The sequence below is a fragment of the Camelus bactrianus genome, chromosome 1 (genome assembly GCF_048773025.1).
Source record: "Camelus bactrianus isolate YW-2024 breed Bactrian camel chromosome 1, ASM4877302v1, whole genome shotgun sequence".
Lineage (NCBI taxonomy): Eukaryota > Metazoa > Chordata > Mammalia > Artiodactyla > Camelidae > Camelus > Camelus bactrianus.
The window spans coordinates 109,943,797-109,956,899 of record NC_133539.1 but is presented as its reverse complement, the minus strand read 5'-3'; the positions used below and the strand labels follow the sequence as shown (position 1 = coordinate 109,956,899).

At 48.5% G+C, this 13,103-nt stretch overlaps 1 protein-coding gene across 3 annotated transcripts in view; it reads right to left on the bottom strand.

Annotated features, from left to right (window-relative positions):
- RAB6B (RAB6B, member RAS oncogene family) overlaps window positions 1-13,103 on the bottom strand; it is an 87,985-nt gene that overhangs the window by 64,888 nt on the left and 9,994 nt on the right. For 2 of the 3 annotated variants that reach the window (XM_074371114.1, XM_074371121.1), the window contains exon 1: window positions 3,717-4,185. The exons of the other annotated variant lie outside the window; for it this stretch is intronic. In XM_074371114.1, the coding sequence (XP_074227215.1) occupies window positions 3,717-3,786 (70 nt within the window). In that variant the 5' untranslated portion in view covers window positions 3,787-4,185. Of the gene's footprint in view, window positions 1-3,716; window positions 4,186-13,103 lie in introns of those variants that run through there. 3 annotated transcript variants of the gene reach the window in all.

Genomic DNA, 13,103 nt, shown 5'->3' with positions numbered 1-13,103 from the left:
CTGTAATTATATCCGCAGATGTCTAGGCTCCCCAGTGGACCATAAGTTCCATGATACAGGGATACACTCAAAGAACTGATTGAATAAATAAAGGGATGCTGGAAGGAGGAAGGGAGAGAGGGGGAAGGGAAGGGAGGGGAGGGGGGTTGATGGAACAAATGACTGAACGAACTAAGCTGCCCGCAGGGTCACTGTGCTGAGTCCAGGAGTGCCATTCACCCTGTGCTTGAGGTGGATGGCTCCTCCAGTAGCACAACTGCTGGGGGCGGGGGGGAGGGGGCTCAGGGGGGAGACCGATTAGAGGGAGAAGCTGGCCTGCTGGCCTCAGGCTGGGAAGGTAGATTGCACTTGTGTCCCTCAATCTTCCTGCTTCAGCTGGAGGAGCCTCAAGGAAGGCAGATGAGCAGAGGCCAGAGGGCAGCACACACTTCCCATCCCTCTGCCCTGCCACACGCGTGGAGAAGCCCCAGGGGATGCATCAGAATTCAGGAGGAGGGCTGGGTCCCTTCTGCAGACACCTGCTCATGACTGCCTTCTATGGACACCACCAAGTGCCCAAGTGCCCTCCTCCAGTCCCCCACCACTGCCGTCAGCACAATGGCACGGCCAGCAGACCCAGAGAGCCTTCTGAGCACCAGCAGGACTGCACAGCCTCCCTACTGCAAGGAAACCCTTCATCTGGGTCCACAGCACCCTCCCCACAATCCCTCCGCCTGCCAAGCTGACAATGCTGGCCAGCCTGTACCCCATGGTCCAGGGCACAGCCACCATTCTGCTGCCAGGAGGGGGCGCTCTCTTGTGGGCTAGAGGTGTTCTCTCCAGGGTGGCTCCTCAAGGCTTCCCACTCAAACCAGGTCCCTGAGATCTTTGAAGGCCTGATGGTCCCCGGGTTATCTGGTCAAGGGCACCCTTTCATCGCTCGGCTCTGAGGCAGGCACTCCTCTCTGGGATCCAGCTGTCTTAGAGAAATGCTACCACTATGCCAGGCACAGGAAACTAGAGAAGGCCACATCTCTCCAGCCCCTTCCCCTGGCCCCTTTCCGGGGACAGCCCATACAGGCCAGCCTATGCTGTTCTAGAAGTCTCTGTTGTGCTCAGCTGACCCAAGTTCCCCATGTACAGAAGGGGAGGTTACCTTGGAGGTCACACAGGGAGGGAGAGCCAGGGTGCGGGTGAGGGCTGCTCCCTCCACCACACAGGCTGCAGAGGATGTGGGCACAAAGGACCAACACATGTAAAAGTGCACTGCAGGCAAGATGGAAGTAGTGGCCGTAGTGGCAGTCCCCCTTCCCATCAGGCTTAGGGATGCACATGTCCCCTACCTAACTCAGGGCCCCCAGAAGCTCTGTAAAATCTATGGTAAACAACCCACTAATGACATATTAAAGTGGGAGGAGGTTTTTCAGGGCCTGGGGCTCCCTGCCAGAGGGGACCAGAGTGGCTAATAGCCAGTCTCACTGATGGCAGTGCCTTAATGACCATGTCCCAAGGGCCCAGAAACCATGCTCCCAAACAACTAGCCTGGCACCCCTTCCAAGTCACCCAACCTAGCCAAAAGCCTGGCCAGACTATGGCAACCCTCACCCCTCTCAGGAAGGCTCCCAATTCTTGTCTTCCCCAATTCAAGGTCACCTTATTTCCCAATGACATGTTAGTGACTGGGAACAGGAGACACGGGTTCCAGCCCCAGAAATGTTAACAACTCACAACAGGACTCTGGGCCCACTCCCTGCCCCTGCTCTGGGGCGCAGACTCGCCATATAAATCGCTGGGGAAGTGAAGACTCACACTTTGAGGCCTTCAGCTTTCCTTTCTGTGATTTTAGGTGCAAAGCGAGTTTGCAGGGCCCAGCAGGGGCCTCAGCCTCAGGGATTCTCAGGAAGATCCGAATTTTTGCTCAGACACACCAGAGACATTCCACTCATCAAACCCCTGGTCCGTGACTGAAGCGTGTTCAGACTGGGAATAAACAAGTGTTTGTTGAGAATCTCCCAGGGTCCAGGCCCTTGGAGAGGCACTATGGGAACACGAAAGGCTAAGAGAACTGCCCTCAAGCAACCGTTTCACAGAGAAAGAAACTAAGGCTCACAGAGGCCTCGAAATCTGCTCAAGGGAATACAGCTAAGAATTCAACTCCCAGGGCTCCAGGCCCAGTAAGACTAGCACTGGGATGTGAAGACCCCCCCACCCCCACCCCCACCCACCAAATTCTTTCAGGCACAAGGAAAAGTTAGTTCTGTGAAACTGGAATGTATTAAGATCAGAAACTCTGACTTCAGGACACAGGGCTGGCTGGTTGAGTGGATCTTGTTCTGAAATGTCCAGCCTGGCCCCCAAACCCTCATTAGATCTTGACCACCTTCTGATACCTTTCCCTGAGCCAACCCTCCATCCCAGTTAATGAGCAGCAGGCAGGAGCCTGCCATGTGACCTCCACCGCCCACGAGTACACACATCACAGAAACACTGTTCCCCCAACCCACCAGGTCCTCTCAAGGTTGTGTTTGTCTTGGCCCCGTGTACAGACAGGCACCAAATAGGTAAACTGGACTGGTCTGTAGAGCCAGAGCTGGTGGTCCCGCCCGCAGGGACTGCATTCTCCCAGAGCAGAGCTGATCAAGGCCCAGCTTGTCTCCCTGCAGCCCCAGGTGAGAGCCTCTGGAGGGATGCTCTGAGAGCCACTCCCTCCTACAAGTGTCAGGGGGTCCGTGCTCTTCAATCTGATCTTCCCACCTTGGATTTCAGAGATGCTTTCCCAGGGAGGCTGCTGGACCGCACGTAAGCGGTCTCCCCCTCCCCCCGCCCCTGGCCCGCTGCCACGGTGACCTCCCCTCCCCCAAGAAGGGCGGCGAGCTGGGAGGTGGGGGTGGGAAGACTCCGCCGCCAACGCTCTCGGGAGGGGTGCTGGGAAGCCAGGCAGGGCGTGTCGCCTGGTCCTTTCTCTGCCCAGCGCCAGGCTTCACGGCTCTTGGTGCGAGGCGCCCCCGTATCATCCCTCAAATCTACCTCACATTAGGGAATCCTTGCTGCCCAGACCCCATATCCCCAAAGAAGCTAACACACACCGGCGAAGGGCAACGTGTCTAGAATCTTCTGTGCCCAGTCGGACATAAACCAGGGGAGGTAGGCGACCTGTTCCCCCACGACCTGCACCAGATCTTTCCAGAGAAGACAGGTGTCGGTCTCCCTCCCGCTGCCGTCGGCCCCGGGGCCTGGTCGTGCCCGTAATTACGCATGGTTCAGAGCAGGGGCCGCAGGGAACCCCTCTGGTGCTGCGGGGTTGGGGGCGGCTAGACGCCAGCCCCGTCTCGTTCTGCAAAGAGGGGCGCCCGGCCACCTGCGCGGTCGCCCGCAGCCGGTGCCGCAGTGCGAGCGAGCCAGCGAGCCCGGAACCTGCATGCCTCGGCCGGCGCCGCCGAGTGAGCCGCCGCCCTCCAGCCTCCCCGCCGCGCCGCACCTGCACCCCGAGCCCCCACCCCAGATCGCACCCTCACCCCCACCTTTGCCCCCAGCGCCTCCAAGGTTCTTACCCTTGGTCCCTCCCATACCCGGCCCCACCCGAGCCGGCCCCGATCTCTCCATCTCCATCCCTACCCTCTACCCAGGCACGGAGGGGCCTTTCCCAGCCGATCCGGGGCCGGGGTCGCAATGGGGTGGATGATTTGGCGGCGGGGGCTGACTCGGCGCCCAGCCAAGAGAATAAGCGGGGTACTTACCGCTCTGCTCCCCCAGGAACACCAACTTGAATTTTCTCAGTGGGTTCCCAAAATCTCCCCCTGCGGACATGGTGCTGGCAGCCGGGGCTGGGAGAGGAGGAGGAGGAGGAGGAGAAGCGAAGGAGCAGGGAGGGGAGAGGAGGAGGGCGAGGGGAGGCGGCCGGCGGTGCGGGAGCCGGAGGGGGAAGGGCTGGCTGCGCGCGTCCCTGACTCCCCAGCTGCGTCCCGGCCCCGGCCTGCGGCTGCGTGTCCAGCGGCGGCGGAGGAGGAGGAGAAAAAGGAGGAGGAGGAGGAAGGCTGGGGCTGGGCTGCCGCGGGCGGCGCTTGATGCGGTGCGAGGGGCGCGCTCTGGACGCCCGAGGCGCGGCGCGGACAGCAAGGCGCGGGCGGAGCGGGGCGCAGGGACGGCGCGCGGGGCGGAGGAGCGCTCTCCGTAGTCGCACCAGTCGGCCCCCCTCCCTCCTCTCTCCTCCCGCGCCTGCGCTCTGCGCGCTCCCCAGCCTCTGATGTCATGCGGGGCCCGCAGCGCTGCGGGGCTGGGGGATGTTCGCCCACCCACCCGGAGCCCGCATCTGGGTGGGAGAGGACCGCCTCCCCGTGCCTCCGAGAGGCCCCTAAATCGAACCCTCTCTCTTTGCCCGTCTACGTCTGTCTTCCCCACTCTACCCCTCCTTTGAATCCAGAAAATGACATGAAATTGTCAGGGGACGTTTGTTTCTGGTCTTTAAACCTAGATGCCAGTCCCTTCCTCTACCTCCCGCAACACCGATGCACACTCAGCGCAGCCATCCGAGAGGGCAGAAAGGAAAGGAGTGGGGGGGAGGGGCAGGGTGTGGTGGACCATGTGGGCGCAGACTGGCTCTATTGCAGCCCTGTGCATCTCTGGCTCTCCCTCGCGCCTTTAGCCCCAGATCCCTCCTCTGGGTGCCTCTGTGGGGTCATAGGTGTCCCCGCAGACCTTACCAGCGAGAGAGGAGGCACCAGTAATAGGAGCACCTACCTCAAACCAACAGCTTCTAATGGTCATTTTATCCTAAACCTGCTACCTCGTGGGAGAGAAGGAGCAATTACGCCCTGAAAATCAGCGTGACCCTCTCCAGGACAGTGCTGTGGATTTCTGGACCCTGGGGCCGCCGCTGACAATGCCACTCATTGCCCTGGCAATTACGTGTATCTGGACAGTAAGTCCCCGAGGCCAGGAGGGGGACCTCTCATCTGCCTCTGTATTCACCTGACCCGTTAAGGCACACAGAGTAAGTAGTGAGTGGGTGAGAACAAGCAGAAGATGCTCTGTGGAGAAGCACTGCCAGCTCGAGCCTAGCATGGTGGTTAATTGAGGTTTTACAAAGCGGCCTCCACCTGGTCTGAACATTTATTTGGGATTATAACCCCAACGTTTGGGAACAAGCTGTGTGTGTGTGTGTGTGTGTGTGTGTGTGTGTGTGTGTGTGTGTGTGTGTGTGTTATACAGAAACAAAAGTGAAAAGCAGCCTTCATCTCTGGAAGTTTCCAGGGGACATTTCTTGCCCTCTTTTTAACTCACAGGGCTTTCTTGGAATGCCTTCCCATCTAGCTCCCTGGTTTGTTTGCCTAGAGTCTCTTCTTCTCTCATTGCTTCTTAAGAACCAGAGAGTGAGTTCCATGAAGCAGAGCTGAGGCTCCACTACTGAATCCCAAGGACCTAGCTCAGAACTTAGTAAATAGCTGTTGAATGTTTGAGTGAATGTCTAGAACCCAAATCAGAACAAATGTCCCTTTGGTTTGGAGCTCCAGGGACTGTAGGTCATCCCCCTGGCTTTATGGCTTCAGGCTCAGGGTCCCCTTCCAAACTCCCACCCGACTCCTGCCCTGGGGTTTTGCTCTCTTGGGAGACAGCATCCAGCACGGGGCTGAAGGAAGCTCTGGAAGGAGATGGCACTCCCAAGCCGCAGCTCTTCCTGCCTCTTGAGTGGTCCCTCCATAGAAGGGGTAGGGGAGGCACCCAACCGGGTAATCTTCCTCCAATGGGCATTTTCTCCTAACATCTGGTGCTGTCTTCCCATACCCTCGTGTGTTCCTGAGGAAATCGTCTGTGGCAAGACGAAGCAATTGAGGCACGACAGAAAAAGTACCATCTTTTAGGTGAGCCTGGGCGAGTCTTGTGCCTTCCCGGGCCATCCAGTCCATACATGAGACGGTGCGGCAATATGGGATGGTGGGAAGGGACACGAGTCCCTCTGGGCACCTCTCAGCCTCTAGGTCAGCCTGTGTGTTGTCTGTGGGCCAGAACGCTTGTGGGACTCTGTCATGATTCTTCAGTTCAAACGACAAAACCCAGCTCCAACCACTTTAAACACAGGGGCATGGGCTGTAGCTGGAGCAAACAGTGGCATGGCTCACAGAATGTGGTCATCGTGCCGTGAGAGTCAGAGTTGGCTCCATGTCCCTTTCTTTCCCCACCTTTTGTCATTACTTGCCTCCCCTGATTTGGGGTCTTATTCTTAACCTGCCCTGAAGAAGACAGGCTTTCTCTAGGTGGCAAAAAGGTGTGAAACGTGGCCACCGTGACACTCAGTTTGGCAACCTTGCTAGAACAAGTTTCTCCCACATGGCATCTTTGTCTTCCATTGTTTGAATTTTTTAAAGCCTCTTTTTGAGGATGTACAATGTATATGTAAATTGTGAAGAAAACCTACAATTCTGAATGCCCATTTACCCTCCCCCAGCTGGAGAAACCAATATTATAAGATTTTGAGGCCTCTGTGGTTCCCTCCACTGCACCCCCTTCCCTGCCCAGTGCAGAAATCCAGACCCCCAGCTGACCCTTCTTTGAGTTTTATCAAATTTGGATGAGTCCTTCAATAACACTTTGTTTTATTTGCATCTTTTGAACTCTATGTAATGGCGTCTTCTTTCCAATGACTTGCATTTTTCTTAATATTAAATCTGTTCATGCATATAGCAGCAGTTTTTAAATTTTTCACTGGGATTTCGTACTCTGTCTTCTGCCCCAATTTTAAAATCATTTTCAGTGAAATGTGTCCAGTTTAAAAATCTGAAATACTTAATGATAATATCTCACATAGCCATAGTACACTGGTAAAACCAGGAGATTAATATTGGAAAAATGTGCCCAGTTTTCTTTCTGCTACTACAAATAATGCTGCTGGGACTATTCTTTACTCCTGCGGGGAGTTGTTCTAAGCTACGTATTGAGGAGATAAACTGAGGCACAGAACCAAGTATATGTTTTATCTTATGCCAAACTGTTTTCCAACTATAGCCCTCAGGTTAAATAGTTCTATGTCTTCACCTGTGTTTTTTATTTTCTTCCATAAAGTCTTGGCTATTCTCAGCTCTTTGCTATTATAAGCACTTTTAAATTAAACTTTTACTTTTGAGATCCTTGTAGATTCACGAGCAGTTATGAAATAAGACAGATCCCACGTATCATTTATCCGGAGTCCCTCAATGGTAACATCCACATCTTGCAAAACTACAGCACAACATCACAACCAGGACCTCGACACTGGTACAGTCAGGGTGCAGAACATTTCCACCTTCACGAGGTCCTTTTATAGCCACAGTCACTTCCTCCTGCCCCGCCCCCATCCTAACCTCTAGCAAACACTGAACCTTTCTTTGTCTCAGTAATTTTGTCATTGTAAGAATGTTATGTAAATGGGCTTATACAGTAGGTAACCGGTAACCTTTTGGGGTTGGCACTTTCCACGCAGCGTAATTCTGCGGAGGTTCATCCAGGTGGTGTGTATGAATAGTTGGGTCCGTTTTACTGCTGGTAGAATTCCATAGGCGGGATTACCTCGGTTTGTTTACCCATTCACCCATTGAAGGGCACCGGGTTATTTCCAGATCGGGGCCATTATAAGGAGAACTGCTATGAACATTCATGTACAGGTTTTCGTGTGAACATAAGATTTTATTTCTCTGGGACAAATGCCAAGGAGTGCAGTTGCTGGGTCGTATGGTAGCTGCATGTTTGTTTTTCAAAGGAACAGTCAAACTGGCTTCCAGAGTGACTGTCCCACTTCTCAGTTCTACCAGCAACGTCTGAGGGGTCCAGGCTCTTCACATCCTCACGAGCATTTGGTTTTGTCACTGTTTCCTTTTCAAGTCTTCTGCGAGGTGTGCATAGTGATATCCCACTGTGGTTTTAATCTGCATTTCCCTCATGGCTAATGACTGTGAACGTCTTTTCACGTGCTTATTTGCCATCTGTATGTCCTCTTTGGTGAAATATCTGTTCATGTCTCTTGTGTACTTTTTGATTGGATTGTTTGGTTTTTGCTGTTGAGTTTTGAGAGTTCTCTATATATTCCAGATACTAGTCCTTTGTCAGATACGTGGTCTGCAAATATTTCCTTCCAGTCTGCGGTTTGTCTTTTCTTCCTCTTAACCAGGATTTTTGCAAAGGAACAGTTTTCAATTTTGCGGAAGCCCACCTATTGATTTCTCTCCTCTTGAGAATTGTGCTTTCACTGCCATGTCTAAGAACTCTTCGTTTTAAGCCCTAAGTCCCAAAGATTTTCTATGTCTTTTTCTAACGGCTTAAAAACAGATTTATGTTCTACATTTCAGTTCCTGATCCCATTTGAGTTCAATTTGTATGAGCAGCGGGACTTAGATTGGAGGTTTGTTTTTAGTTTTTGTTTTGTTTTGGGTTTTTTTGCCTATGAATGCCCAGTTGCTCCAGCATCATTATTGCTCTATCAAATTCCTTTTTGCACTTTGTCAAAGATCAGGTGGGTCTTGTTTCTGTGGGGGAGGGGGTGGATGTCCACTCTTCACGTGGTCTTCGCTGGTGCTGCAGGTGGGAGGCCCCCAGAGCGCCCCGTGGGGACAAAAGGCCCAGCTCCCCTCTTGACCTTCTCTGACACCCCCATCCTAGCCCAAGGGTTGGGGCATGTTGATCTAGCTGTAGATATAATCAGCTGCTTTTGTAAATATTAAAACTAAGCCTTTGTGAATATTAAAACTTAAGAAAATGGCAGGTGATGTTCCTTAAAACACTCAGCTGTTCAGACTGGACATAGTTCTGCCTTTCTCTCTTTAAAAATGATAGGAGCCTTGGGGGTCAGTATTGTTTTTCAGTTTCTAACTTGCTGCTGGTGATGTCTGTGAATCTAACATGGCTGTGTAAGCTGTGTCCTAGTTACTGAGCAGTTTATACAGTGCTGCTTTGCCAAATACAGTCTAAAGGGAAAATAAATGACCATGGTGGAAGTCCAGAGTCACCCTTGGACTTTGGTGGGGTAGGTAGGTGGTGGTGGGGAGACCTCACGGTTTTTTCTGTGGTGTTTGACTTAGAGTTTTCTCCCTTGCTAGGCTGCCTTGTTCCTGGTCCATTGACTACAGAAAATGAGCTATTGTTGGGGCTTTATTTTTGTCCGTGCTTCGTGGTGTTTCTGAGTCACCAGCTTCTTCAGCTCCAAGTCCAGGATATATGAGATAAAAAAGAAAACCCAAGGAACTTAGCACTGTGTCATTCCTCAGATCCCAAGGTCCAAAACTGGTCTACCTTCTTCCCTCCACCCTTTAGAGTTTTCTTATGTTTGTTTTGTATATAATACCTAGTTGTGCTTAGCGGGAAGAATAGGAAAATATGTTTACTCCACCTTTCTGCCTACATTTTTAATGTACATTTTATTGAAATATAACATGCATGCATAAAAGTCCACAAATCACAAGTGTACAGCTTAATGAATTTTTGCTGTGTAACCACCAGTCAGATCAAGAAAAGGAATATTACCTGTACCCCCAGAAGTTTCCATCACACCTGCTCCCAGTCAGTAATCTGCTCCCGCGAAGGAAAGAACTATTCAGATATTTCAGCAAAGATTGGTTTTGCCCAATTTTTTTTAGCATTTTTGATGTTTTTTTTCCCTTTTTAAAATTGAAGTATTGTCAGTTACTATGTTGTGTCAATTTCTGGTGTACAGCATAATGTTTCAGTCATCCATATACATAGATTCCTTTTCATACTCTTTTTTATTATAGATTACTATAAGATATTGAATAGACTTCCCTGTGCTCTACAGTAAAAACTTGTTGTTTATCTATTTTATATATAGTAGTTAGTATCTGCAAATATCAAAGTCCCAATTTATCCCTTCCCACTCCCTTTCCCCACTGTTAACCATAAGTTTGTTTTCTATGTCTGTGAGTCTGTTTCTGTTTTGTAAATTTCTTTTTTCAGCGCAGACAGAAGACAAAATCTTTAGAATGGTCAGCCTCAATTCCTGAGCTCATTCTCTGTCCTTGAAACAGTCATCTCACATCCATGAGGCTTTGGAGGACACTGGGATGGAAAAGTAAACGCCTGGGTATCTGGGCAGCCTGCGTCTGTTTTTGGATCCCAACACAGCAAGGCTCTGATATTACCTTTGCCCCCCTGGAGCAGCCAAGCTGTTGCCGCCGATTCCTTTCCTCCGATGGCAGAGGCCACCCATCATCTTCCGGGAAAGAGGACAGAGAGGAATGACAAGAACGTAACATCTTTCGTCCCACCTCCGTACCTGCCACCCCCACCTCAGACTGCTACTAATTTTCACATTAGTCACCCAGCTTCAGTCTCCCAGGGGTTGGTCACAGTGTTTCTATTAGTTCCTCCATCTCAATTCTGTAATTTCTCTATCGTTGATTTTTTGGGGAGGCAACCAGAAGACCAGGCTAGTTCCCTAACTTGTATTCCTTAGCATTATTATTCATGTCCTCTTCTTCCTCCTTCTTCTTCTTTCTCTTTTTGTTTTTTCAATTTTAGGTTTGATTATAGTTTCCTTTTTTTTTTCTTTGCAAATTATCTGCGAGAGTCTTTCACATTTATTTTTCTTTCTGTGCTCTTTCCTCTTGATTAGTCGTGACTTGTGTTTTTCTTGAATCGCCTTGATCCAATCCTTCTAGCAGTGAATCATTCATCTGAGTGAGGAACTGAGCTTCTCTCCCATCAAGTTCTCGCCACGGTCCATTGAAGTGGTGCTTCCTGGCTGCTTAACCTACAAGGTGGGTGAGGAAAGTGATTTTAAACTATGTATAAATTGGCAAGCACATTCAGTGCTGGGTGGCCAGAGAACTAAGCAGTGGGTGGATTGATGAAAAGTTGTTCCCACAAGGAAAATATCAGGCCAGTGATGGAGGAAGTCTAAATGAGTCCAAATATGGGTAAAATTTCTGCCTCATGGTCTGTGGCTGTCCTGTTTGCTGATTACTCTTCAGTAAAAGGGATTGGTTACTGTAAGAAGATTAGAGGATTCACTTATTGGGAATATAGTTAACAGAGGGCTCCATGTTTAATAGGATACCATAAGACCCACATTCTCTGTTGCAAGAATTTTCATATGGCTGTGAGACAGTTAGGGTGCGGCTCACAGACCTCCTTGTTGTGTCTGTGGAATGCTGCGATCTTCTCTTGATGGATGGGAAATGGAATGAGACTAGAAGAGCATCTTAGAAGGATATGGCTCCCTGTTCTATGGAGGGTCTGAGTTTCAGTGTTATTACTGGTTGGATCAATTGAGAAACTGGTTGGATAAATAGATTAATTAATAGGATAAAAGGATCCAAGGGACATGAGATGGACTGATTTTTGACTGGGTGGCTTTGTGGGTGAATAGATGAATCGATGAAAGTCTGGATGAGTGGATGTAGGTAGGTACATATCCATGTATGGGTGGATGGATGCTGGAGAAAATGAATGTAGATAAATGGATGGATAGGTGACAGGAAGGGTGGCGGGTGGACTGGCAGATGGAATAGGGGAAACATCTGGACAGATAAATGGCTATGTATATACATGTAAGTTTGCATCATGGGTGTGTGAATGGAGTGAAGAAGAAGGAGGTAGATGGATGTTTGATGGGTAGATGGTGTAACAGATGGATAGAGACAGAGCTGCATCAGTGGGATTGATTGGTAACGAACAAGTGTGTAAGTGAATGAGGGCAGTGGGTGACAGAGAGATGACAAGAGGGTGCACTTTGAAATTAGGCCCATGTTTGCCTCTTTGACTTTGCGCCCTTGCTGTGTGACATTGGGGAAAATCTTTTTTATTTCTCGAAATCTTGGGAAACCTTTAAATATTAAGAAACAATAAATCATAGTAAGTTAGAGGAAAAAATTTAAGGGGAAATAGTGTAGTAGATAAGTACTACTGAGAGTAAAAACATCCAAGAAATAAATATTATTAACAGAAAGGGATAAGGGTCTTACTTGAAGTTAAATGTCTGTAAATCAAAGCGAAGATTTCAGGAGTGGAGAAGCTGTGTAAGGAGTTGGAAACATTGAACTCTGACGTAGTAGTAATATAAAACATTTTACAAGTTATAGTTACAGACTAAAATAGAAATACTATTTATAGAAGAATATTATTATCCCAATATGTGATGACGTGGGGGGACAGGAAAGAAAGGCTCTGGATTTGACGTCTTCATCCTTCACGTCAGGGAGTCAAGTGATAATGCCTACACTGAAGGATGAAGTGTAAAAACAATTACTCTCATCTCAGTGTGTTCCCTGCCCCCAAATCTCTTTTCATAATTATAGAAGGATCTTTAAAAAAAAAAAAACTCTCTTGAGGTGAATAAATATTTATGTGAAATTTTACAATTCTTTCATTTTCCTTTTGATTTCTCTTTCATTCAAAATGAAATGAAATGAAATAATGAAATGAAATAATATAACCAGTAATGTACAAAAACAGTCACATATGTATCACCATATTTCAATATATCTTTGTAGTCTTTCTGGAACACATGCATGAAATAATGTCTAGAATGATACCCTCCCAATGTAAATACTAATTATTTATGAGCAGTGACATTTGAATTTTTTTTAACCTCTATGCAGTGCTTGTTGAATAATTTATAATAAGTATGCATTCTTTTTTTCCAAAACTCGTCCTGGTTTTCCTTCATATAAGAGAAAATTTTTAAAAATTAATTCTCTGCTTATTTGAATCTTGTCATCATTACTGTAAGTAGTCTATTAGCAGGAGTGCTCTGCAAACTTCTAAGTTTAACTCTAGGTTTACTGTTACTTCTCTTTGGAACTTAACCCTTAATCTCAGGACATAGAAACATCTGCGCTTGTTTAACTTTGTATATTTGTTAGAGAAAAGTGTCATTATTAAGATGCTTGTTATAAAAAACTATGAATATTTATCTAGAGTCGCAAATCATATTTGTGGTAGGAAAATGAATTTGCTCACAACCCCTTGACAAGTAATCCTTGACCGTGTCCCCTCCAACCTTGCTGTAATTAACCTGAGAGTATTTAAACTAAATAGAGTCTCTGGGCAATAAGAATTTTAATGGTAAGCTTTCTTTTCTAAAAATACTTATGCAAGAACTAGTAGCATATTCACTTTTCGATAAAAACATAGCATCTTTTTTA